General features: G+C 41.5%; 2 protein-coding genes across 2 annotated transcripts in view; both read left to right on the plus strand.

The window, feature by feature from the left end:
* Positions 1-21,449, plus strand: part of LOC118356651 (probable ubiquitin carboxyl-terminal hydrolase FAF-X) — a 113,996-nt gene extending 92,547 nt beyond the window's left edge. The window contains 11 exon segments of the mRNA XM_035725944.1: positions 38-187; positions 1,001-1,121; positions 13,988-14,118; positions 14,298-14,576; positions 17,152-17,277; positions 18,268-18,393; positions 18,845-18,920; positions 18,923-18,967; positions 18,970-19,012; positions 20,932-21,043; positions 21,240-21,449. Of these exon segments, the coding sequence (XP_035581837.1) occupies positions 38-187; positions 1,001-1,121; positions 13,988-14,118; positions 14,298-14,576; positions 17,152-17,277; positions 18,268-18,393; positions 18,845-18,920; positions 18,923-18,967; positions 18,970-19,012; positions 20,932-21,043; positions 21,240-21,449 (1,419 nt within the window).
* Positions 2,158-2,852, plus strand: LOC118356618 (60S ribosomal protein L9-like). The gene has a single exon (XM_035725893.1). The coding sequence runs from the start codon at positions 2,178-2,180 to the stop codon at positions 2,754-2,756; it is 579 nt and encodes a 192-aa protein (XP_035581786.1). The 5' UTR covers positions 2,158-2,177; the 3' UTR covers positions 2,757-2,852.
* Positions 21,450-26,134: the final 4,685 nt, after the last annotated feature.

Below are 26,134 nucleotides of genomic sequence, written 5' to 3' on the forward strand. Positions count from 1 at the left end.
TCCTGTCTTTGCTACTAATATATTCTGTCATTTTTAGGTGATTACAGCTAAACTTACCCAAGTAAGTTCCAATATGCTGTCAAGCCCCGACAGTTCTTCTGATTCTTCAACTGGATCACCTGGCAACCATTGTAATCACTACAGTGATGGTCCCAATCCAGAAGTGGAAAGTTGTTTGCCTGGAGTGGTAAGTTAACACTATATGAGAAGCATTATACTTTCCTCTGCAAATATAAAGAAATGTGTGGAATGGGTTTTTTGGTAAGCATTTTACAAGTTCATAGATGTGGCAAATGTCAAATAAATATATACAGTTAAGTAGTAACTTCTGGATGGATTTTTTAAATGTTGGAGTTTAAAATAAAATTTCTCCATAGATACAGTACAATATTTGGGTAGAATCTGTTACAGTTGAACTATAACATACTATTAAATATATACTTGTAGGAAATTCTGCTATATTATAAGTCTTTGGAACTGTTTTTAAAGAAATATACAGTCTGCTGTCTTTCTCTAATTCTTAGTAATATTTTTCATACGTAAAGAATCAATAACTGCTTAATTTCTTCACATTTTCTCATCCCTCGACCTCTTAAGAATTGTCACAGCTGAAGTAACACCAGCTGCTTCCATGTTAGAGGGTTGTGAGTCCCTTTAGCAATGAGATTAGAGATTTATCAGCAGTCTTTACCCCTCAAGGGGTGAAATCGCTCTGTGAGATTTATAGTTTACAAAACAGTAGAACAACTGGTGCAAAGAAATTACTCAAAGTAGCTTGAATAATTGGAAAACGTAATAAATTATTAAGTTTGCATCATAAGGGATCAGTGGATTTGGGAAAGTGAAAAGATGGGGAAGGCAGATAATTTCAGGTAGTAAGAATGCAAAAGATGTGATAGGTGGAAAGCTTATGTGGGGTTAGTGAATAGATTAATTTTAAATAACAAAAACCATTTAAACTTAAGTTATAGGTAAATCTTTTTTGTTTTCTGTATTCCAGATAATGTCACTGCATCCCAGATACATAGCTTTCCTTTGGCAAATTGCAGACTTAGGTAGCAATCTGAATATGCCACCTCCTAGGGATGGAGCAAGAATACTTATGAAACTTATGCCCCCAGGTAAGAAAATTGTCTGACTTTCTCCCATCCGCCCCCATCTTCTTCCACTCAATGTTGACAAGTACATGAGATAGAATATTTAGCATAAAACTGGCTGGCTCAGTTAGTGAGAGTATGTGACTCTTGATCTCAGGATTGTGAGTTCACACCCCACTTTGGATGCAGAGATTCCTTTAAAAAAATTTTTTTTAAGTATTTAGCATTTAATTTTTAAATTAGGTTTAGTAGACTAATGCACAATTCAGAAAGTCAAGATTCTTGGTAGGCTACACTGAAGAACAGTGAACTGCTACCTCACCCTCCCTGTGCTCCATTTCCCTATCAAAGAAACAACCTTTTTCAGCATTTAGCTTTTATTATTGCATATGCCTAGTTATTGGTAAATAATATGTTCAGATCATTTTTATGTCATTTGGGTATTGCATACTTTAGGCAAAAATATATTTCTTATTCCACATCCTTTTTTGGTCATCTCATTTTTTGCTTAAATCTTTATAAATGATTTACATTTTTAAAACTGTAAATATACATATATCAGGCTTAATAAAATATGTTACTGACATTTTTAAAAGGCTGCTAAAATATTTTCTTCTTTATTTTATTAATTTTTTTAAGTTTCTATTTCAATTCCAATATAATTAAATATGTTATTTTAGTTTCAGGTATACAACACGGTGACTCAAGAGTTACGTGAAAATATTTTCATTTCCTAGGTTGTTTACACTTGTTTATTCTAGATTTTAAAATTCTGCCCTTATATTCACTTAGTTTTCTATGGCATTTATTACTAAATTTCTCACATTCCCTCTGGTAATTTCATAAAACAGTTTTCCACATGGTCCCATGTATCCTATTTTCTTGTTTTGTACAGATACCATTCTGCAACTTCTTTGTAATAGACCTTCTTTTGGTGAATCTTACTGTGTTTCTTTGTGATGTTTCTTTCTTGGGTCAGTCCTCACTTTACTAAAGTACATCCTCCTAATAAAGGATACATAAAGGGAAGCACATTTTTAAAAATATTTTTCACCTCTCTCTGCCGCATCTCCTGCGAGAATGAAGATCATTCTCAGCAATCAGACTGTCGACATTCCAGAAAATGTCGGCATCACTCTGAAGGGACGCACAGTTATTGTGAAGGGACCCAGAGGAACCCTGCGAAGGGACTTCAATCATATCAATGTAGAACTCAGTCTTCTTGGAAAGAAAAAGAAGAGGCTCCGAGTTGACAAATGGTGGGGAAATAGAAAAGAGCTGGCTACTGTTCGCACTATCTGTAGTCATGTACAGAACATGATCAAGGGTGTTACACTGGGCTTCCGTTACAAGATGAGGTCTGTGTATGCTCACTTCCCCATCAACGTTGTTATTCAGGAGAATGGTTCTCTTGTTGAAATCCGAAATTTCTTGGGTGAGAAATACATCCGCAGGGTTCGGATGAGGCCAGGTGTTGCTTGTTCTGTATCTCAAGCCCAAAAAGATGAGTTAATTCTTGAAGGAAATGACATTGAACTTGTATCGAACTCAGCTGCTTTGATTCAGCAAGCCACAACCGTTAAAAACAAGGATATCAGAAAATTTTTGGATGGTATCTATGTTTCTGAAAAAGGAACAGTTCAGCAGGCTGATGAATAAGATCTGAGTTGTCATCTACAGAAACAGCAAAAGATGCCGGATGATTTTTCAGACTTGTGATATTTTAAATATGCAATAAAAGCTATACCGATTTGGGCCTTAAAAAAAAATATTTTTCACTTGAATACAACTAAAATCTCACTCAGAGGAATGTATATATTTTTTGTTTCATTCTTTTTTTTACATGCAGTAGTTTCAGCACAGAGTTGAAGGTTGAATATTTGTTCCATTATAGTTCAGTAGCATTGTTGGCTGTTGGAAGAATGAGCTGTTTATATGTTAACTTTCTGTTTGGAAAGATTGGGATTGTTTTGTTTTGTTTGTTTTGTTTCCCTGTGAGTTCTGAAATCTTATGATGAAGTCCCTTGGCGGGGGGATATGGGTGTGTGTCTTTTGTTGATGAGGGTTCAGTGGACCTCACTGGTGAAAACATTTATTTTTCCCTTTTTTCTTTCTTCATGGCCTTATTTGTGCTTTGGAAGGTTTTTGGTTTTTTGTGTTTTTTTGTTTTAGAATGTGCTGTTGTTTGTGTAGAATGTTGGTAAGTCTAATGTAAAATTTTGCCTTTCACACTATTATCGTTTTCCTTTTAAAAATTATTTTTGGGGGCTCCTGGGTGACTCAGCCCAATTAAACACCTTCCTTCAGCTCAGGTCATGATCCTGGGGTCCTAGGATCAAGCCCTGTATTGGTCTTCCTGGGGGCAGGGAGTTTGCTTCTCCCTCTCCAGCTCTCCTTGCTGTGTTCTCTATATAAAATAAATAAAATATTAAAAAAAAAAAGATGAGAGGAAAATCCTTTTAAAGATTTTATTTATTTATTCATAAGAGAGAAAGAGGCAGAGGGAGAAGCAGGCTCCCCACTGAGCAGGGAGCCTGATGAGGGATTCAATCCCAGGACCCTGGGATCATGACCTGAGCCAAAGGCAGACGCTTAACCATCTGAGCCACGCAGGCACCCAAGCAGAAAATCCTTTTAAAAAAAATATTTGTGAATAACTCTTCAGTTGACTTTTAGTTTGTAACATTTTCATGATCTCTTTTTTCTGTTACTTCTTCATAGAGTTGTGTTTTTATTTTTATGAACATTTTACAGTGTTTCTGCTATATGTTCTGCAAAACCTCATGTCCTGCAAAACCCTGTATTTGTTATTACTACTGAGATAATTACAAAATTCAGAAAAGTGGGTAGTACAAAACAAACTGTATGCAGTATATATGATATACATCTTCTTTTTCCATTCATCTGTCCATGGACATCCTGGGCTCTTTCCATAATTTGGCTATTGTGGATATTGTTGCCATAAACATTGGGGTGCACGTGCCCCTCAGGATCACTACATTTGTATCTTTGGGGTAAATCCCTAGCAGTGCAATTGCTAGGTCATAGGGTAGCTCTATTTTCAACATTTTGAGGAACCTCCATATTATTTTCCGGAGTGGCTGCACCAACATACATTCCCACCAGCACTGTAGGAGGTTTCCCCTTTCTCTACATCCTTGCCAACATCTGTTGTTTCCTGACTTGGTAATTTTAGCCATTCTGACTGGTGTGAGTAGGTATCTCATTGTGGTTTTGATTTGTATTTCCCTGATGCCAAGTGATGTTGAGCACTTTTTCATGTATCTTCTTCTTTGGATGTCTTCTTTGCAGAAATGTCATCTTTGTAGAAATGTCTGTTTGTGTCTACTGCCAATTTCTTGGTTTGATTATTTATTTTTTCAGTGTGTTGAGTTTGGTAAGTTCTTTATAGATTTTGGATATTAGCCCTTTATCTGATACGTCATTTGCAAATATCTTCTCCCATTCTGTCGGTTGTCTTTTGGTTTTGTGGACTGTTTCCTTTGCTGTACAAAAGCTTTTTATCTTGATGAAGTCCCAGTAGTTCATTTTTGCCCTTGCTTCCCTTGCCTTCAGCAATGTTTCTAGGAAGAAGTTGCTGCGGCTGAGGTCGAAGAGGTTGCTGCCTGTGTTCTCCTCTAGGATTTTGATGGCTTCCTGATTCACATTTCAACCATTTTGAGTCTGTTTTTATGTGTGGTGTAAGGATAAGGTCCAGTTTCATTCTTCTGCATGTGCCTTCAATATTCCCAGCACCATCTGTTGAAGAGACTCTTTTTTCCATTGGATATTCTTTCCTGCTTTGATATTCAACTCCCAGCCCCGGGAGGTTCCCCACAGCATCCCATGAAGATTAGTTGATCATAGAGTTGAGGGTCCATTTCTGTGCTCTCTATTCTGTTCCATTGGTTTATGTGTCTGTTTTTGTGCCAGTGCCATACTGTCTTGATGATGACAGCTTTGTAATAGAGCTGGAAGTCCGGAATTGTGATGCCGCCAGCTTTGCTTTTCTTTTTCAACATTCTTCTGGCTATTCGGGGTCTTTTCTGGTTCCATACAAATTTTAGGATTATTTGTTCCATTTCTTTGAAAAAAGTGGATGGTATTTTAATGGGGATTGCATTCAGTGTGTAGATTGCTCTAGGTAGCATTGACATCTTCACAATATTTGTTCTTCCAGTCCATGAGCATGGAACGTTTTTTCATTTCTTTGTGTCTTCCTCAATTTCTTTCATGAGTATTCTATAGTTTTCTGAGTACAGATTCTTTGCCTCTTTGGTTAGATTTATTCCTAGGTATCTCATGGTTTTGGGTGCAATTGTAAATTGGATCAACTCCTTAATTTCTTCTTTCTTGTTGGTGTATAGAAATGCAACTGATTTCTGTGCATTGATTTTATAACCTGCCACTTTTACTGAATTCCTTTATGAGTTCTAGCAGTTTTGGGGTAGAGTCTTTTGGGTTTTCCACATAGAGTATCATATCATCTGCAAAAGGTGAAAGTTTGATTTCTTCATTGCCAATTCAGATGTCTTTGATTTTGCTTTGTTGTCTGATTGCTGAGGCTAGAACTTCTAGTACTGTGTTGAAGAGCAGTGGTGATAGTGGACATCCCTGCCAAGTTCCTTACCTTTGGGAAAAAGTTCTGTTTTTCCCCATTGACCTATGGGTTTTTCAAAGATGGCTTTTAATGATATTGAGGTGTGTACCCTCTATCCCTACACTGTGAAGAGTTTTAATCAAGAAACTTTGCTGTACTTTGTCAAATGCTTTTTCTGCATCTCTTGAGAGGATCATATGATTCTTGTTCTTTCTTTTGTTAATGTATTGTATCACATTGATTGATTTGCGGGTATTGAACCAACGTTGCAGCCTAGGAATAAATCCCACTTGGTGGGTGGCGAATAATCCTTTTAATGTACTGTTGGGTCCTATTGGCTAGTATTTTGGTGAGAATTTTTGTATCCATGTTCATCAGAGATACTGGTTTATAATTCTCCTGTTGGTGTGGTCTTTGGTTTTGGCATCAAGGTAATGCTGGCCTCATAAAATTGAGTTTGGAAGTTTTCCTTCCATTTCTATCTTTTGAAACAGCTTCAGAAGAAAAGATATTAATTCTTCTTTAAATGTTTGGCAGAAGCCATCCAGCCCTGGGCTCTTGTTTGTTGGGAGATTTTTGATTACGGCTTCAATTTCCTTGCTGTTAGGGTCTGTTCAGAACAGTTTTCCGTTTCTTCCTGTTTCAGTTTTGGTAGTTCATACGTCTCTAGGAATGCATCCATTTCTTCCAGATTGCCTAATTTGTTGGCATATAGTTGCTCATAATATGTTCTTATAATTGTATTTCTTTCTTGTTGGTTATGATCTCTCCTCTTTCATTCATGATTTTATTTACTTGGGTCCTTTCTCTTTTCTTTTGGATTAAGTCTGGCCAGGGGTTCATCAGTCTTACGAATTCTTTCAAAGAACCAGCTCCTAGTTTTGTTGACCTGTTCTGCTGTTCTTTTGGTTTCTATTTCATTGATTTCTGCTCTGATCTTTATTATTTCTCTTCTGCTGAGGTTAGGCTTTATTTGCTGTCCTTTCTCCACCTCCTAGTTTTAGGATTAGGTTGTGTATTTGAGACCTTTCTTGTTTCTTGAGAAAGGCTTATAGTGCTATATACTTTCCTCTTAGGACCTCCTTTGCTACATCCCAAATATTTTGAACAGTTGTGTTTTTTTCATTTGTTTCCATGAATTTTTTTAATTCTTCTTTAATTTCCTGGTTGACTCAGGAAATTCATTCAAAATTCATTCTTTAGTAGGATGCTCTTTAGCCTCCATATATTTGAGTTCTTTCCAACTTTCCTCTTGTGATTGAGTTCTAGTTTCAAAGCATTGTGGTCTGAAAATATGCAGAGAATGCATCTTTTGGTGCCAGTTGAGACCTGATTTGTGACCCAGATGTGATCTGATCTGGATAATGTTCCATCGGCACTAGAGAAGAATGTGTATTCTGTTGCTTTGGGGTGGAATATTCTGAATATATCTATGAAGTCCATCTGGTGCAGCGTGTCATTTAAAGCCCTTCTTTCCTTGTTGATCTTTTGCTTAGATGATCTGTCCATTTCAGTGAGGGGGGTGTTAAAGTCCCCTTCTATTACTATATTATTGTTGATGTTTCTTTTTGTTATTAATCGGCTTATATAATTGGCTCCTCCCATGTTAGAGGTATAGATATTTACAATTGTTAGATCTTCTTGTTGGACAGACTCTTTTAAGTATGATACAGTGTCCTTCCTCATCTCTTACTATAGTCTTTTGTTTAAAATCTAATTTGTCTGATGCAAGGATTGCCTACCCCAGCTTTCTTTTAGTGTGCATTAGCATGGTAAATGGCTTTCCACCCCCTCACTTTCAAATCTGGAGGTGTCTTTCAGTCTAAAATGTCTGCAAGAGAGAGCATATCAATGGGTCTTGTTTTTTTATCCCAATCTGATACACTGTGTCTTTTGATTGGGGCATTTAGCACATTTACATTCAGAGTAACTATTGAAAGATATGAATTTATTGCCATTGTATCACCTGTAAGGTGACTGTTACTGTATATTGTCTCTGATCCTTTCTGGTCTGTTACTTTTAGGCTCTCTCTTTGCTTAGAGGGCCCCTTTCAGTATTTCTTGTAGGGCTGGTTGAGGTTCGCAAATTGTTTTAGTTTTTATGTGCTGGAAGCTTTTTATCTCTCCTGTTTTCAGTGTAATGCCTAGCTGGATATAGTATTCTTGGCTGTATATTTTTCTCATTTAGTGCTCTGAATATATCATGCCAGTCCTTTCTGGCTTGCCAAGTCTCTGTGGATAGGTCTGTTGCCAATTTAATGTTTCTACCCTTATAGGTTACAGAACCCTTGTGGTAAGCTGCTTTCAGGATTTTCTCTTTGTCTCTGAGATTTGTAAGTTTTACTATTGGATGTCTAGGTGTTGACCCTATTTTTATTGATTTTGAGAGGGGTTCCCTCTGCCTCCTGGATTTTGATGCCTGTTTCCTTCCCCAAGTTAGGAAAGTTCTCCACTGTCATTTGCTCCAATATACCTCTGCCTCTCTCTTCTTCTGGGATCCCAATTATTCTAATATTGTTTTATCTATGGTATTTATCTCTTTAATTCTCCCCTTGTGATCCAGTAGTTATCTTTTTCTCAGCTTCTCTATTCTCCATCATATGGTCTCCTCTATCACTAATTCTCTCTTCTACCTCATTTATCCTAGCAATTAGAGCCTCCATTTTTTATGGCACCTCATTAATAGCCTTTTTGATTTTGACTTGGTCAGATTGCTCTAGAAAGGGATTCTCTGGTATCTTCTATGCTTTTTTCAAGCCCAGATAGTATCTTTATAATCATCATGCTGAACTCTAGTCCCAACATCTTACTAATGTGCATGTTGATGAGGTCCCTGGCAGTGAGTACTGCCTCTTGTTCTTTTTTTTGAGGTGAGTTTTTCCGTTTTGTCATTTTGTCCAAAGAAGAATAGGTGAAGGAGAGAACAAAATGCTAAAAAGGTAACAGTGACCCCAAAGAAGTATACACTGAACAAATCAGATGAGACCTGAAATGGGGTGGGGGTGATGATCAGGCTGGTGAATAGAACAGAGCGACACACTAGATTTTGGGTGTATTTTGGTCTGTTAGAAGAAACTGCTTCCCAAAATTTTAAGAAAGAAAAACATATATGTATATATACACACAAAAATAACATTAAATACAGTGAAGCGTTGGAATATGACTGTAAAATGAAAATTTAAAAATTTCAGAAAAGGAATTGATAAGTTGGTTGAAAAAGGAAAAAAGTATTCAAAAAAAGAAAAAAGGAAAAAATAAAAATTAAGAAAATTAAAGTTGAAAGACTAAAGAATTATGGTCAAAAAGGCTTGAATTCTATGTGCTGTATTTCCCTAGTACTGCAGTTTTGCAGTTCTTGGTCTTGGCTGGATATTCTTACTGATCTTCTGGGGGAGGGGCCTGTTGCAGTGATTCTCAAATGTTCTTGCCCGAGGCGGAATTGCACCACGCTTGCCAGGGGCCAGCCTCAGTAATCTTCTCAGGTTTGCTGTGGTAGCTTTTGTTCTCCGAAGGCTTTCCGTTCAGCGTTAAGAGGAGAATGAAAATGGAGGCCTCTCAGTCTCTGGCCCCTGAGAAGCCTAGGGCTCGGGCCCCACTCCTCAGTGAGCCCTCAGAGAAAAACAGTCACTCCTGTCTCCCTGGTCTCCAGCCACACTCTGTGCTCACCTGGCCTGTGACCGAGCATTTCTGTCTCTGGCACATGACCCTGTTTGGCATCTCCAAACCCAGCATATTCCTGCGGTGCGGTCCCACACCGCTCCTCCCAGGGGAGGACAGGGAGTCTACCCATATCTGCTGCTTGTTGGGTCCCAGCTGGAAGAGCAGTGGCCTGAATGTGCCGCGGATCATGGTTTATGGCAACCGTGAGCTGAGAGCTAGCTCCTCAACTCCGTCTCTGCAGCTGGCTTCCCTACTCTGATCCTTGGGAGCTCTGCCGCCCTCAGGCATCCCCAGTCTTTCTGTGACCCCGAGGGTCCTGAGACCACACTGTCACAGTGAGGGTTCCACCCTCCTGCTTAGCCACTGGAGTGACGTCACTCAGTGGAGCCGACTTCTAAAAGTTCGATTTTGTGCTCCACGGCTCTACCACTTGCCAGTAGCCGGCTGGTGGAGGCCCCCTACCCACCGTGGTCTGTCTTCCCAAATACCACCTCGGATTTGCTTCTCTGCACATCCTACCTTCCAGAAAGTGGTCGCTTTTATGTTCAGAGAGTTGCTGCTATTCTTTTCTTCCATCTTGTGTTGAGTTCGTAGGTATTCAGAATGGTTTGATCCCTATCTAGCTGAATTTCTGGAACCAGACGAAATTTAGGTCTCCTGCTCCTTCACCATCTTGTTTAGCTCAGGTGTTTAGAAAAAATTTTTTAAATGGCCAGATAAAATTTTTGGCATTCTGCCAAGAGGCATAATGAAGAATATTACATTGGAGCTTATGTAAGGAGAGAGAACAAATTTCTACAAACTTTTTTTTTTTCAAGATTTTTATTTATTTGACAGAAAGCAGAACTGGGAAGTGTCAGGCAGAGGGAGAAAACAAGCTCCCCGGGCACCTGGGTGGCTCAGATGGTTAAGCGTCTGCCTTCGGCTCAGGTCATGATCCCAGGATCCTGGGATCGAGTCCCACATCGGGCTCCCAGCTCCCTGGGAGCCTGCTTCTCCCTCTGCTTCTCTCTCTCTCTCTCTTTTTCTGTCATGAATAAATAAATAAAATCTTAAAAAAAAAGAGTTTAAAAAAAAGAAAACAAGCTCCCCACTGAGCAGGGAGCCAGATGTGGGGCTCCATCCCAGGACCCTGAGTTCATAACCTGAGCTAAAAGCAGATGCTTAACCAACTGAGCCACCCAGGTGCCCCCCAACACAAAAGCTTTTTATTAGCAAAATTCTAACTTTAAAAATAATAGAGTGCAGTTTTTTAAAATACTGGTCTGAGTGTGAGAATAACGGAATTTTGGGGAGGGGTATGATTTTATCTAAGTGGGCTCAAAGTTTGTGTTTCCTATCAAAATGTTGCAAGTAATTATTTGTTATTGCTGATCAGTAAAGCCTAAATTTTATGTATTTTATCTCTGATGTGGTAGGTACTACTGGTTATCATTCCATGAATAGTGCATGAAAGGAATTTATAGAATTCTCTTCATCCTTTTGTTAGCATCCTTTAGTATTTGACTTTTAGTATGTCAGTACATTGGAGATTAATCACTTTGAAATTTAGGCTAAATGGAAGCTCCTCAGTTGCACAAATGTATTTTAAAATATTGAGATTTTCTTTACACTTATATCAACGTTTGAAAAATGCTACAAATTTGTAGCAGGTATATTTTCCAGCTCTGACTCTAAAATTTTTTATACAGTTTGTATAGAAATGCATATCTCACCCTTTGTTTTAACATGATAGCAACAGGAAATGTATAGTCCTTGACATTACTTGTGAATTAAACAATGTTGGCATCTAAATGACTTCACTGTTTTTCATTTAAAGCATTGTTTTTGCCTTATGATTTATCGGTTAAATTTATTAAGAAACGAGGGCAGAGACTGCGGATTAATTATATTTCCAATTTGGAGGGCAGAACTCATTTGGTCTTATAATGTCAGGCCAATTGGTGATTACAGCGGCTCTCAAAAAGAATCAGAATTGCGGTCCTGGGTGGGCTGGGTGGCTCAGTCATTAAACGTCTGCCTTCAGCTCAGGTCATGATCTCAGGGTCCTGGGATAAGCCCCACATCAGGCTTCCTGCTCAAGTGGAGAGCCTGCTTCTCCCTCTCTCTCTGCCACTCCCTCTGCTTGTGCTCTCTCACTCCCTCTCTGACAAATAAATAAAATCTTTAAAAAAACACACAACAGAATTTAGTACCCTTATTCTTTCTGGTCCTCTTAAGATGCTTTTGAACAGCAATATCTTTCTTAGTCAAAGTGTAGAGATCCTCAGGAAGATCAAGAGCAAGTCCTCTGGATTTAAGTTTTTATTATCTGTTTACAAAATGTGGTTGTGCAACACTATGGGAGTTTCTCAGGATCACACTGATTTGTGATGCCCTTCTGGGCCAGTTTATACACCTGCTCCTTCACATCATCAGACCTCAATTTCAACTTGAGCCACCAGGAGCGTGCATGCTACCCATGATCAAAGGAAAAAGCTATTGTCTTCTTTACCATTAAAAATAATCTTTTTTTTTTAATCTTTTTTGTCCTGTTATAAAACCTACTCTTTGTGTTGCAGTAATTTTAAAGCTACACAGAGTGATATAAAGAACTTGCAGGGGTGGGGCACATGGGTATCTCAGTCAGTTAAGCGTCTGCCTTCAGCTCAGGTCACAATCCCAGAGTCCTGGGATCAAGCCCCGCATCCGGCTCCCTGCTGGGCGGGGAGCCTGCCTCTTCCTCTCCTTCTGCTGCTCCCCCTGCTTGTGCTCTCTCACTCTCTCTGTCAAATAAATAAATAAAATCTTAAAAAAACAAAACAAAAAAAAAACTCTCAGGAGCACCTGGGTGGCTGAGTCAGTTAAGCATCTGGCTTTGGCTCAGGTCATGATCTCAGGGTCCTGGGATCCAGCCCACGTCAGGATCTCTGCTCCACAGAGAACCTGCTTCTCTTTTCCCACTGTTCTTGCTCACTGTCGTGCCATCTCTCTCAAAGAAATAAAATCTTTAAAAAAAATCAACTTCCAAATACTCTTCCATATTCAGTAATGGTTAACATTCTGGCACATTTGCTGTATCATTATGTAATTTTTCTAACTTCCTGTGAAAAAGTTACAGACACCTATACCTTTTTACCTAAACATCTCAGTGTGTATTTCCTAAGCACAAGAACATTGTCTTACATAACCTCCTCTTTCCAGACACTGGCAACCACATTCTACTTTGTTTCTTTTGAGTTTGACTTCTCTAGATAATCCCATATAAGTGGATTCATACAGTATTTGTCTTTATATGACTGGCTTATTTCACTTAGCATAAGGATAAGTTCCTCCATGTAGTATTGTCAGAATTGAATTTCTTTTTAAGGCTGAATGTGTATTTCACTGTATGTGTATTACAGTTTTGTTCCATTCATCTGCTAGTAGACACTTAGGTTGTGTCCACTGTTATGAATAATGCTGTTGTGAACATTTGTGTACTAGTTTTTTAGGGTTTTTTGGATATATACTGGGGAGAGAAATTGCTGGATGATTTAGTAACTCCATGTTTAACATATTGGGGAACTGCCAAACTGTTTTCCAAAGTGGTGGCACCATTCCTAGTCCACAAGTAAAGTATAAGGGACCCAGTTTTTCCACGTTTCACTGATAACTATTATTGTTTTTCAGTTTGTCATACTAGTTGTGGTAAAGGATCATCTTACTGAGGTTTTCATTTGCATTTCCTTGATGACTAATGGTGTTAAGTGTTTCTTCATGGGCTTACCAGCCATTGTGTATCTTTAGAGAAATGTCTGTTAATAGCATTTTGCTTACTTTTGAAGTGTTTTTTTAAAATTGAATTTTAAATGTTATAGTACATTCAGATAGAAGTCCTTTATCAGATACACAACTTACAAATATTCCTTCCCATTTTGTGCATTTTCTTTTTAGTTTATAAGTTTACTTTTATGCACACAAGATTAATTTTGATATAGTCCCGTTAATCGGTTTTTCTTCTTGTAACTTGTGCTTTTAGCATCATATGTAAGAAATTTTTGTGTAATCTGAAATCATGACGATTTACTGATGTATTTTCTTTTGAGAAGGGATTATCTTTTTAGTTTTATCTCTTCAATTTTTTGTAAATCTCACATATTTATACAAAAGGAAAATGCAAAGCTTTTTTACTGTTAGATATACATTAGGAAAGTTGTTTCTTTTAAGCGGTACCTCAGTTTTCTTTTAAAAACCAAAAACAAATGGTTCGTCTTATGGGGCAAGTAATTGAGAACTTGGTGGCAGGAGCTTGTGTTGTTTATGTTTCAGGAAGAACTTACTCCTCGGTGTTGTGCGGTTTTTTTGTTTGGGGGTGTGGGTTTTTTGTTTGTTTTTTGTAGGTTTTTTCCTGTCTCCAGTGGGTGAAGGAGGAATAGTTGATTTGAGATCTCTGGATAGGAAAACTTCCCTTCGTGTTTTGGGTTGACTGTTAAAGAACCCTGGTTGAACTAGTCCAGGTCTGGTTATATTTTAACAGTTAATCTTAGAACTCAGCTTAACTGATATTTATTGATGATGTTTTATAATGAAGATAATACTCTTTAGTATATTAAATGTGAAATATTAACATATGAATTACATTTTACTTTAATCTGTGTTTTCTTTGCAGATAGCACAACAGTAGAAAAATTAAGAGCCATTTGTTTGGATCATGCAAAACTTGGAGAAAATAACCTTGGACCATCTCTTGAATCACTTTTCTTTGGTCCTTCTGCCTCCCGAGTGCTATACCTAACAGGGGTTCATTTTAGTATTTTTCAAAGTTAATTTTTACATCATATGGTAATACAAAGAATATGCATAAGAATGTAATCTTGTGAAATATTTAAGAATTTTTTAGTACTGATGATAAGGAAAATAGAAGTTATAAATTGTTTTTTTAACATCTTTAATACAGCCCCCTTCTCTTTTTTTTCCAGGTCGTTTATGCCTTGTTAATGCCTGCTAGTGCACCTTTGGCAGATGATTCCTCTGACTTTCAACTTCACTTCTTGAAAAGTGGTGGCTTACCTCTTGTACTGAGTATGTTAACAAGAAATAACTTCCTGCCAAATACAGATACAGAAACTCGAAGGGGTGCTTACTTCAATGGTCTTAAGATAGCCAAACTGTTGTTAACTGCCATAGGCTATGGCCATGTTCGAGCTGTAGCAGAAGCTTGTCAGCTAGTTCTAGAAGGTGCAGATCCCATAACACTGGTAATAAAATTTTTTAGATTGTTAATAAGGTTTATGGTTAGAGAATATAAGATCAGTTCAATCTATTATTATACTTGTGTTGAAATATAAATACACTCTAGTGATTATGGTGATCTCATAGGACACCTTGTTACCCTTAAGTCTTTTGAGTTTCAGTTGTTTAAGTCTGAAAAACTCACCAGAATTTTTTATTAACTGATACCTGAAAGATATATAAAGACAGGTGGTTATAAAAGGAAAAGATTTAATTGGTATATTTCCCATCTCTTCTCCAACTATGAAAAACATAACCACCATGAGTGACAAAAACTCTTCTCTGCCATGCTATCATCCTGATGAACATTGCTGAATGTTCTCAGGATACACTGAGATTTGATGCAAGGGTTGAATGTGTCATTCACTTCACACTAAACTTTAGTTCATTTATTAGTTTTATTAAATTACTCACTGAAAATAAAATGCTTTAAGGATAGATTTTTTTAGAAATAGATTGGTTTTTCATCACAGAAATTTGGATAATAACTAGATATTTGATACTTAGAATTATCATTAATTTGGGTGGGACAATAGTATTGTGGGTTTTGTTTCAAAGAAGAGTCATATGCTGAGGTATTTTAAATAAAATATAATGTCTGAGACTTTTCTCTAACGTAATTCTGGGGAGGTATGGTCAGACTGAGTGAGTTGAAGATTCAGTGAAAAAATCTGACTTTTTGTTGATAATTATAGATGCTAGATAATGGGTGCTTTAGGGTAATTTATATTCTTCTATCTACTTCTTTTTCCTTCTTCCTCTTTTATATATGTTCTATTAATAAAAAGGTTAAAAGAATAATGTGGTTTTGTACAGCGAATTTTAATATTTTTTTTATTTGAGAGACAGCAAGAATTGAGAGAGAGAGAGCACAAGCTGGGGGAGCGGCAGAGGGAGAGGGAGAAGCAGACTCCTGCTGAGTGGGGAGCCCAATGCAGGGCTCAATCCCAGGACTCCAGGATCATGAACTGAGCTGAAGGCAGACGATTACCAACTGAGCCACCCAGGAATCCCTGCAAATTTTATTTTTTATTTTTTATTTTAAAGGTTTTACTTATTTATTCACAAGAGACAGAATGAGAGAGAGGCAGAGGGAGAAGCAGGCTCCCCATGGAGCAGGGAGCCCGATGTGGGACTCGATCCCAGGACTCTGGGATCAGGACATGAGCTGAAGGCAGACGCTTAACCAATGAGCCACCCAGGCACCCCCCGCAAATTTTAAAAAGAAAATTACAATACTCTATTTTCACTCCCAAGTTTAATGTTTTATATTGTGGGTATGCATATTTAATGGTCAAATATGCTATATCATTTAATCATCAATATTAGACATATTTGGTGGATTACTCTTACTACCTATTTTGTATGTGAAAATTAAGATCTAAAGAGATGAACTATTTTGGCCTCAGTAATAAAATGACCTGATAGATCAACTCTGTGAAGACGCAGGCTGACTCTAAAACTATACTTTCAACTACGTCTGTTTTTTTGTTTGAAATTTCATATTAATAGCACCAGGCAATTAGACCTCCAAGCGTTTATTGAAGAATTTAAGTAATTAATATTGTATATACGTATACAATAAATAATACATTAAGTAAAACTGTAAACTGATCTGATTGGAGGTTAGAGAAAAAACTAGAAGTATTTTATCTAGTTATTTGCTTTGGCCATCTTTGTGTCTATAGGAAGAACTTCACAAACCCTTGAATTTCTTAAAGTACCTCTTTTTAAAAATATATACTTAGAATTTTTTTGAGAGAGACAGAAAAAGAGCAAGCAGGGGTAGGGGAGAGGCAATGGGAGAGGGAGAGAGAATCTCTGGCAGACTCCATTCCTAGCACAGAACTCAGTGAGGGGCTTTACCTTAAAATCCTCAGATCATGAATTGAGCCAAAATCACTTAACCGACCAAGCCAACCAGGCGTCCCTAAAAATATTTCTCAATAAAACTTTACTGTGAAAGAAAAGTAGAATGGGGTGATGAAGGTATAGAAATTTTAGCATGCTGGGGCGAGAAACTAGAGCACACATAGCAAAAGTACCCTTGTGTAGGAACATCTTAAAGACTGAAAGGGAAAGAATTGAATTATAAATTTAAAGATTAGAGGAGGAGAAATTGAAGGTGTATTTATCTGGAACCCTCATTTTTCTCATGTGATATAATGACAGGTATAGCCAGGAGGGCTGGGGAAAGAATTTATCTGGAAATATGTAAAGCATTGCTCAAAGCTGTGTCATTTATCTTCTGCAATTGGAAGTGAACTAAGTTGTAGAAACAATATTAAATTTATCTAAAAGTGGAGTTTGCAGAGTATCATCACTCCAGAAAGTAACTAAGAGAAGTCTACAGTGTTAGCGATCTGAAATGCTTTTTCTGCAGCTCACCATAAATTGTAGAGTGGATACGTGGAAGGATTACATCCTAAGAGAGTGTTGATGGATGAGGAACAGAGGGTCAGGCTTTTATAGTGTACAAATACTTGAAAATGTGCTATGTATAAGATTTTTACTCCCAAGTAAAAATGTTAACTTTCACAGATTAATCAAGTTACACATGATCAAGCAGTGGTGCTACAAAATGCCCTTCAGATTATTCTTAATCCATCATCTGAGTGCATGCTTAGAAATGTATCCATATGTCTTGCCCAGCAAATATCTGATGAGGTTAGTATAAAACTGAAAGCTCAGAGTCTGGGATGGTTTGTTTTTTATTATTCTTGATACAGTTTCTGCTTACTCATAATTAAATGAAGATTATCACAATCTAGGGCTAAGTATTCTAGACCATAATTTTATTTTATTTCCGCTTAAGTTTCATAAAATTCTACTTATTAAAGTTATCTACTAATATTCATACTTTTGAAAGTACATTTTAAACAGGCTGTTTGAGGTATCATTTATATTGCATGAACTAGGTCAAAATAAAGCATGTGGTGAGTTTAAAGTAATGGTATAGTCAAGAAAACAACATTTTCATCAACCCCAGAAGTTTTCTGCTCCTGGCTCTTAGCAACCACTGCTCTGCTTTTTGTCATTATAGAGTAGTTCTCTGTTTCTTAATTTTTGCACAAATGTGATCATTTGTGTACTCTTTTATGTCTAAATTATTCCAGTCAGCATGATTTTAAAATTTCACAGTCATTTATGTGTGTGTGGTTTATTCCATTTTGAGTGGTACTACATTTTATGGTCATCCTACATATTCTGTTCATAGACATTAGGATTATTTCCAGTTTTTTACTATTGCGAATATAACTATTTATTTTGAAAATTCTCCAAATCACACGTGCTTTCGTTAGCTGATTTTTCTTACCTATTAAACACATAGGAATTGAATGACTGACTGGGTGACTTGGTTTTCCTCTGTTTCAAAAATTCTTAAGAAAAATATCTATAAAGCCAGAATAGATCTTAACCTGAAGCATACTTAGGCTGTAGCTGATAGATGTGTTTTATTTCATCTGCATAAATTTTATGACTTGAGGTGAAGATTTAAAAAAATGGGACAAAAGCTACTTTAGATATTAAAGACAGTGCAGATCATATTTGTGTTCTTAAAGCCATTAATACTGCTCTCAAAAGGAGAAGTGTTTTGTTGTCTGATAACTTTACTTGATATTTTGTCAGCATTTTTAAGTATTCATTTTCTTTCAGGCTTCAAGACACATGCCTGATACTTGTGTAATTAGAGCTATACAAAAAATCATCTGGGCATCAGGATGTGGGGCATTAGATTTGGTATTTAGCCCAAATGAAGAAATCACAAAAATTTATGAGATGGTAAGAATTATTACAAAACAATATTCCTTTTATATAAAAGTTAGTTGTGCACTAAATTTTCATCATCTCTGCCATCTTTTAAAGACCAGGTCATTTGTATCTATTAGTTTTGGGTGGGTTTTTGTGGTTTATTTTATTTTATTTTATTTATCTGACAAAGAGAAAGAGTGCACACACGCACACGCACACACAAGCTGGGGGAGGGGCAGACGGAAGAGGGAGAAGTAGGCTCCCTGCTGAGGAGGGAGCTCAATGCAGGACTTAATCCCAGGACCCTGGGATCATGACACAACCCGAAGGCAGACACCTAACCCACTGAGCCACCCAGGCGCCCCTATTAATTTAAAGTAAACTTAGTTATAATTAAGATGACAATATATAATTTTATTTTGAAAATAAAACACTAAAGTGTGTCTTAAAGAGTAATTTATTCTTGATTCTAACTTTACAGACCCCCAGTGCAAGCAGTGAGCCAGACATGGAGGATGAACAGGTTTGCTGTGAAGCATTGGAAGTGATGACATTATGTTTGCTCTGATTCCAACAGCCCTGGATGCACTTAGTAAAGAAAAGCCTTGCAGACATTTATCATTGACTTATTATTGCACTGTCCCAGCAAGTAAGTGATTTTTTTTTAATTAGGAAGAAGGCTGACCTTTTTCTTTTAAGCAGAAAGGAATTAGTTTTGATCATAATTTATCTCAGAAGTCAAATAAGGAAATATTTTGGTTGTCTACATAGTACTTTGATATTTAGGAAACTTGTATTTAACATGTTTCACTTAACCTAAGTGAACAGTTCAGTGGCCTTAAGAACTTTTATTAAAAGTGTCATGCAGTCATCACCACTATCTCCTAAATTTTTCATTATCCAGACAAATTTTTTTAAGTCATAATTCCCATTTTCCAAACCTTCCATCCCTTGGTTTACCTCTGATTTATATACTACCTCTGTGAACTTGCCTATTAGAAGTACCTCACGTAAGAGGAATCACACAGTGTTAGTCCTGTTGTACTTGGATTGTTTCATAGAGCATAATGTTCTCAAAGTTCATCCATGTTGTAGCAAATTGCAGAATTTCCTTCCTTTTTAAAGCTGAATGATCCATTGTCTGTATATACCATGTTTTTGCTTATAAAGTTCATCTGTTGTTGGATACTTGAGTTGTTTCCACTCTTGGGTATTGTAAATGCTGCTGCTATGATAATTGCTGTGAACCTAGGTATCTGTTTGAGTACCCATTCTCAGTTCTTTTGAGAATGTGCCTTGGAAATAGATATTACTTGGTAATTCTATGTTAAACTTTTTGAGGGTCCACAAAACTGAAGTGGCTCACTGTATTCTATTGCCACAAGCAATGTACAGAGATTCCTTTTTCTCCATATCCTCTCCCAGGCTTGTTATTTTTTAAATTTCTTTAAAATAGTAGCCCTCCCAGTGGGTATTACAAACATTTTAGGATGGTTTTGATTTTTATTTCCAAATATGGTGTTGAGCATTTTTTTCATGTGCTGTTATGTCTGGTGTGGAGAAATATCTTTTTAAATCCATTTTTAGGGGTGCCTGGATGGCTCGGTTGAGCATCTGCCTTCAGCTTAGGTCCCAGGGTCCTGGGATCAAGTCCAGCATCAGACTCCCTGCTCAGCTGGGAGTCTGCTTCTCTGTCCCCTCCCTCCATCCCCCTCTCTGTGCTCTCTCTCTCTCTCAAATGAATAAATAAGATCTTTTAAATAAATAAGTAAATCCATTCTGAAACTGGATTGTTTATATGAATCTTAGGATAGGTTTTCCCCATTTCAGCAGTAAACACCATTGGAAATTTGAAAGGCATTACATTAAATCTATTGATTCATTTGGTAGTATTGACACCTTAATATGAAGTCATTCAGTGCATCAATATATGTTGTCTTTTATTAGGTTTTCCATTTCTTTCAACACAGTTGCTCCTTTTTAGTTATGTTTATTTGTCGTTTTTGCTGCTATTGTAGGTAGCTATTTTTCCCTAATTTCTTCGATTTGAATTGTTCATTGATACTACATACAAATAAAATTAATTTTTGTGTATTGATTATATACTACAGTTTTCCCGAATTCAGTTTCTTTATGAATTTTTCAGGATTTTATTAGTATATGAAATCATGTCTTTTACAAATATAGTTTTATTTACGTCTCCCCAATTTTTCTGTTTCAATTGCCTTTGCTTTGCTTTAGGTTTTCTAAATTGAATAGAAGAGGTGATAACAGACAGGATTGTCTTGTTCCTGATATAGAAAGTTTTTAGTCTTTTATCATCGAATATGATATTAAGTCAAAGCTTTTCATATAGGATCTTTATCCTGATGAGATTTTCATTTTCTTTTTATTTTATTTCTTTTTATTCTTTCCTAATTAAATGTTTTTATTGTGAAAATGTTGGAATTTATTTACGTCTTTTTCCGAATCAATTGAGATGAACGCACAGTTTTTCCCTTCATCGTATTTATGTGATGTGTAAAAAGTTGTTTTTTTTTTTTAAGATTCTATGTATTTATTTATCAGAGAACATCAAGGATACATCCCTGGCCCAGAAGCCAGGGATGCCCCGGATAAGGGTGCTTCGGTGTTTCAGGTGACGCTGCCGCCTCTGACAAAAACAGAGCCTGAGCCGAGAGTAGGACCTGCTGGCTTGTTTATTCACGGGCTCCAGCTCTGAGGGCAGGGCCTCTAGAGCCTCGAGCGGGGACGGGATCGGACCCCGCCGCCCCTCTGGCTGTTCTTCCCCTTTCTGCTTCTCCTGAGCTCCTGCGCCCCATCTTCCTCCTTCTGACCCTCCTAACTCTTGTCCTCGTGCTCATTCTCCTCCTCAGCCTCTTCAACCTCCCCTCTGTCCTCAGGCTCCTCGCATTCCTCAGCCTCCTCTGGTCAGCCACCTCCTCTCCAACATGCTCCTCTTAGCCTTGCGGCCATGGCGGGATGAAACCGCCGGTGGGCCAGGCGGACAGCCAGCCAGGAAGCCCGCCGGTACGACTCCTCCGCAGTGGCCTCCGCGCCTGGACCCTGGCCATTTTCTAAGCTGACACATCCCAAGCCATTCCCGGGAGGTCCCTGCTATCACAAAACTCGTGTTCAACTTCTCCTCAGTTCCACTGGGAACATGATGTTGGCACCGGGGAATTCAACTCCAGTGGCTCAATCGTGGGACCGCCCACCGCCCAGAAGCCTCACCCGGCCCCTTCTTAGTCACCCCGGGGGGAAGCCCTGCCGTCATCAGCTCGTGCTCCAACCATGGCCCATGGCTGTCCGCATGGCATTCCCCCCTTTCCCCGCCCGGTGCGGGAGGGAGACGGGAGGCCGCCCAGCAGGATCCGGGATGCAGGTACCGCCCCCCTCCCCAAAGACACGCCTCTCCTAAAAAGAGAGGAACCGCACACCGGTAATTGGCCTGAAATTAGCGCGGAGCCAAAGGTCCGCGGGCACCGCCGAGCTTACAAAACCACTGGCACAGCCCCGGTGAGGTCCGGGACTGGGACTCGGGGGCGTGCTAACGGGCCGGGCATGGAGCCTAAAGAGTCACTCTGGGTGTGTTCTTTCCGTCAAAGCCACTCACTGGTAGAGGACTCGCTCCCAGCGTACTTGCCTCTCCCCGACCCTTCATCTTTGCTTTCTCGCTCCTTGTCTGACTTCCGCGCTCCGTTTCCCTGTGTCTTCCTTCCCGCCTCACCATAACTGCCAGGGATGGCCGAGCTCCAGCATAATGGTCCAGGGAGCCTGCTTTTCTCCACCTTCCTGAGGAGCTATGGCTGGTGGGCAGCCCTGCTGTCTTGGGTGCCCCAGCTCTGCTGCAAGTTCTTCCCTGGTCTCTCTGTCACGGAGTGGAGTACCAGCCAGGGAGGGAATGGCAAAGCGAGCATTGGCAGCACACCCTGCCCTTTCTCCGGGACTCACTAGGTCCTTCGGGACAGTCCCACACCTCATGCCGGTCCGCTGCAGGGAGGCATACGTGAATGTGTACGATGCACGCCGCCTGAGGTGCCAGGAAGGCCCAATGGGTGATGGCGAGGCCGAGGGCGTTGCTGTTGCATCGTGGGAGGGCCTCCCGGCCGAAAGAGGAATGGGTCGGGCCGCCCGTGGCAGGAGGGGGAGATTGTGACCAGAAAGAGACAAGAGGAAGCCCCTTGGGCTTGAGTGCAGGCTTTTGGGCGATAGCGCGAGTCACTGTTTCAAACTCTACTTGTCAACGCAAACGAGGGACCCTGCAGGGATAACAACGCACGGCCGTCTGGGGGTGGGCGGCGGGGGTGGAGCAGCGCAATTTTTTGACCCTCCTCCTGACACAGCCCAGCCTGTGGGTTTACTGCTAAGGTCCAAACTGAACTAGCGCTTGTAAACTTGCCCAAGACACTAAATGAGGGTCCCGAGGAAAGAGTGCGCTAAAAACAGCACATACTTGGAGATCGAGAAGACTGGAGGGCTGGAGTCTGGACAGGGAGAGGGGAAGAGAGGGAGCTGCGCGGAGAAGGAGAAGAGGGAGAGAGGATGGGCACAGGGAGAGGAACAGGGAGGGAGAGGAAGGGGTGTGAGGGAGAGAGGAGGGCAGAGGAGGAGGGAGGCATGGGGACAGGGAGGGAGGGGGAGGGAGAGAGGGAGGGAGCGAGGAAGGGCGGAGGCAGGGAGGGAGGCTGAATTCTGTACATTGCAATGCCTACAGCCTGAAAGGAAACATTCCTCCCTGGACGTCAAGAGGAGATCTGAAAGCACACGTGGACCTTCAGACAGATCCCATGATATCATGCGGGGTGAGATGGAGAGGCAAAGCTATAAAGAAATGAAGTGAAGGGCTCCAAAGTGCTATGCGGGAAACCCTCATGCCCACCACCGACATGCACGAATCGGGAACGCCAGAGAGAGGTGGGAGGGAGTTAGTCACGCAGCAGTTGCACGAAGACCTAACGTGACACAGCTGTGCAAGTTGGCTGACAACGCTCACTCTGCACATCCAAGGAGCACAGTGCACTCCTAGCGGAAGGCACGATGCAAAGAGATGCCCAGGCCGGTGGGCCAGCGAAGCAGAGGCGTCTCTCGGCAGCCTAGAGAGGTGGAACTGACCCATCACACATCGCGGATCCTCAGGGAGAGGAAGAGCCAGCTTCCCCTTCGGATGCACCGAGGCCAGGAGGCAGTGCGTGATACGTTCGACAGGTTCAGAGAAAATCAACTGTAACGTGCAGGCGTTGCTCGGCACCAAGGACCCAGAAATTGTTCACCAGACATAAGGAGAAGGAGTGGGAGGATGAGCCCGTGGGTCCGGAGGAGTGGGGGGTGGGATGGAGGTGGGAGGCGGGGCTCTATGCTAAGGAGAGTCCGGCCTGCCGACATGAAGCGGGTCGTGAGACCGTGAAGTCAAGCTGCTAGCCTGAAATGAGGCATCCCCGTAAAGTACACGCCTAAGAAACACGAGAGCAGGATTTGCGTATGGTGGTACTCTGCGTTGCCTCGGTGGCCCCAAAGACAAATGCGTCCAAGCAGGCATCGGTTGGCGTTCCCCGGCTGAGCACACACAGAGCTGTATCTTGTGAGCTGTAGGATGCCCTTGCGAGGACTCATGACAGACAGCCGGGAGCAGGCCCCTCGCGCCTTACGCCAACCAAGTCCGTGTTACTGGCCGACCTGGGTCCCCCCCGGCTAAGGTGTTGGCTGCAACTGTGAGCGGGGAGAGCCCCGAAGAAGGTGCGGTCAACGTAGACGCGGTCAAGCACTGTGCTAAAGTGAAAGAAGCCAGCCCCCGAAGGAGGCCTACTGGAGGGGACCACCCTTGTGTGCGGAAGCTGAAAGTTAAGTCCGAGGCGTGCAAGCAACCAGAGGGGAGAACTGCGGTTACGGGGTGAACGGGGTAGGGGAGGGGTGGGCGGAGGGTGCAAGGGGGTGGTGTCGGCCCGAGTGTATGAAGACTCAGTTCCGCCAGGCACAGGACTTCTGCAGACCCAAGGTGCCCGGGGCCTGCAGGAAACCGTACTTGGCTGTGTCCCTAGCGTTTGGATAAGCCAAGCGTTTGCAGAGAGATTTCAGAACGAAGCGGGCAGGAAGGAACCACTGGATTTGACGGACACCCGCACGTCCCTGATGCTACCTTGCGTTCCTCGCTCACGCACTGTGCACAACTACCTTCTCCTAGGCCAAGCGGAGCTCAATCCAGTGGTGTCAAAAATGTCAGCGTTCACGGGTCCCGAAAACATGGATCAGACACAAAAGGAGGAAGTAACGGAGGAATCGAGGATGGGAACGGGCGCGGGCGGGTACGCAGAAACCGGGGAGTGCAACGGCGGATGCCAGTCTGCCCTGGGCAGGAAACAGTCTAGGCAGCAACCCGGTAAGGTGTGCACGACAGCAGAACGTTCGGCCTTTGAAAAGCTGCCACGTCTATGCTCCGTGCAAGAGACTGAACTTTTAGGCCCGAGGCCACAGAGCGGTTGGACGCGGGAGGAAGGAGAAAGACGAGTGACCTTATGCCCTAAGCGAGACCGCTGAGATCCCTGCCCCTCGCTGACCGGTGGTACGGTGCGTGGCTGCTCGTCCGTTCCCAAGGAGGCGTCACCGCGCACGATACGGTAACGGGAGCGAAGGACTCTCGGGGCTCCCCAACCATTAGCAACGGCACCGCCCCCACCCCGCCCGCCCGTTGGAGGAGGAAAGGATTCCGATCCCGAAATGGAAGGAACGGGGTCCAATCCGTAGTCAGACAGGCTCAGAGACAGGAACTGTCACAACAAACCCAAATCACGCCAACCGCCCCGCAGCTGGAGCAAAGCAGCGGGACTCGCAAAGCCCAAGGCCCTCACGGAGGCAGAGCTGTGCCTGTGCGGGGCTCAGGCACGGATGCGAAAACCGAGACGTGACGCCACAGGCCGAGCCAGGCCAAGACACGCCAAGGCATGGCACGCTCACGAAGACAGAGAATCACGGGCAAAGTGGGACGCACCCTTTACGCAGACAAAGACACGAAGATCCGGAGAGGCCAGGGACCGACGCACGGGGTTAGGACCCGCAGAGCCAGCACACTCGTGAATTCCTGAGGCAGTCCTCTCCGTTCAGACAGCACTCTGGGTTACAGGAGTTTTCTTCCCTTAGTGCCCGGGTTCTTGGCCACGCCGCGTGGAGGATGGAAGAGGTAGACCAGACCAAGTGTGCCGGGCAGAGGGCAAAGTTGATTGAGCCAGAGTACAAAGCTCCCAGAGAGGACTGCCGGGTTCCCCTTTCAGATTTGGGGCCTCTTAGAAGCTCTTTCCTGGACCTTGAGTGGGGGGGTCCCCCTGGACTCGCTGCCCAGGTGTTGCCAGGCAGGGCTTGGATCACGCCCCCGTCTCCCGTGCTGATGGTTCTTGGGGGCTGACATCCGGAGACTAAATGCCTCAGCTTGTGACAGCGACCAGTGTTTCGTGGTTAGGGGCTTTGTTTCAGGTCATGCTGCAAAAGTCACCCGTGCAGAGGCTGCTAGACAGGATGCTATCATGGTCTTGTCGGAGTGGTCTACCGGGATACTAGCGCCGTTTGGTCTGAGCTGTCCCAGCTCCCTGCTTTCCTGTTGGGGACCCTGACCGGGACGCCTTCAGCCAGTCCAATTGACTCCTGACATCTGGGCCTCCCCGATCCCCCAAAGCATACCCCCCACCCCCGCCTCACACTCCTCTCCGGGCCGGGCCTCAACGTCATGCCATTGCCTGAGCACTGGTGGGAGATGCTAAGAGGTGGGGGACGCTGGGCCTAT

Source organism: Zalophus californianus, chromosome Y, assembly GCF_009762305.2.
Source record: "Zalophus californianus isolate mZalCal1 chromosome Y, mZalCal1.pri.v2, whole genome shotgun sequence".
Classification (NCBI taxonomy): Eukaryota; Metazoa; Chordata; class Mammalia; order Carnivora; family Otariidae; genus Zalophus; species Zalophus californianus.

Excerpts from the sequence above, each read along its gene's own strand:
- LOC118356618 (XM_035725893.1), top strand. The coding sequence starts at position 2,178 with ATGAAGATCATTCTCAGCAATCAGACTGTCGACATTCCAGAAAATGTC.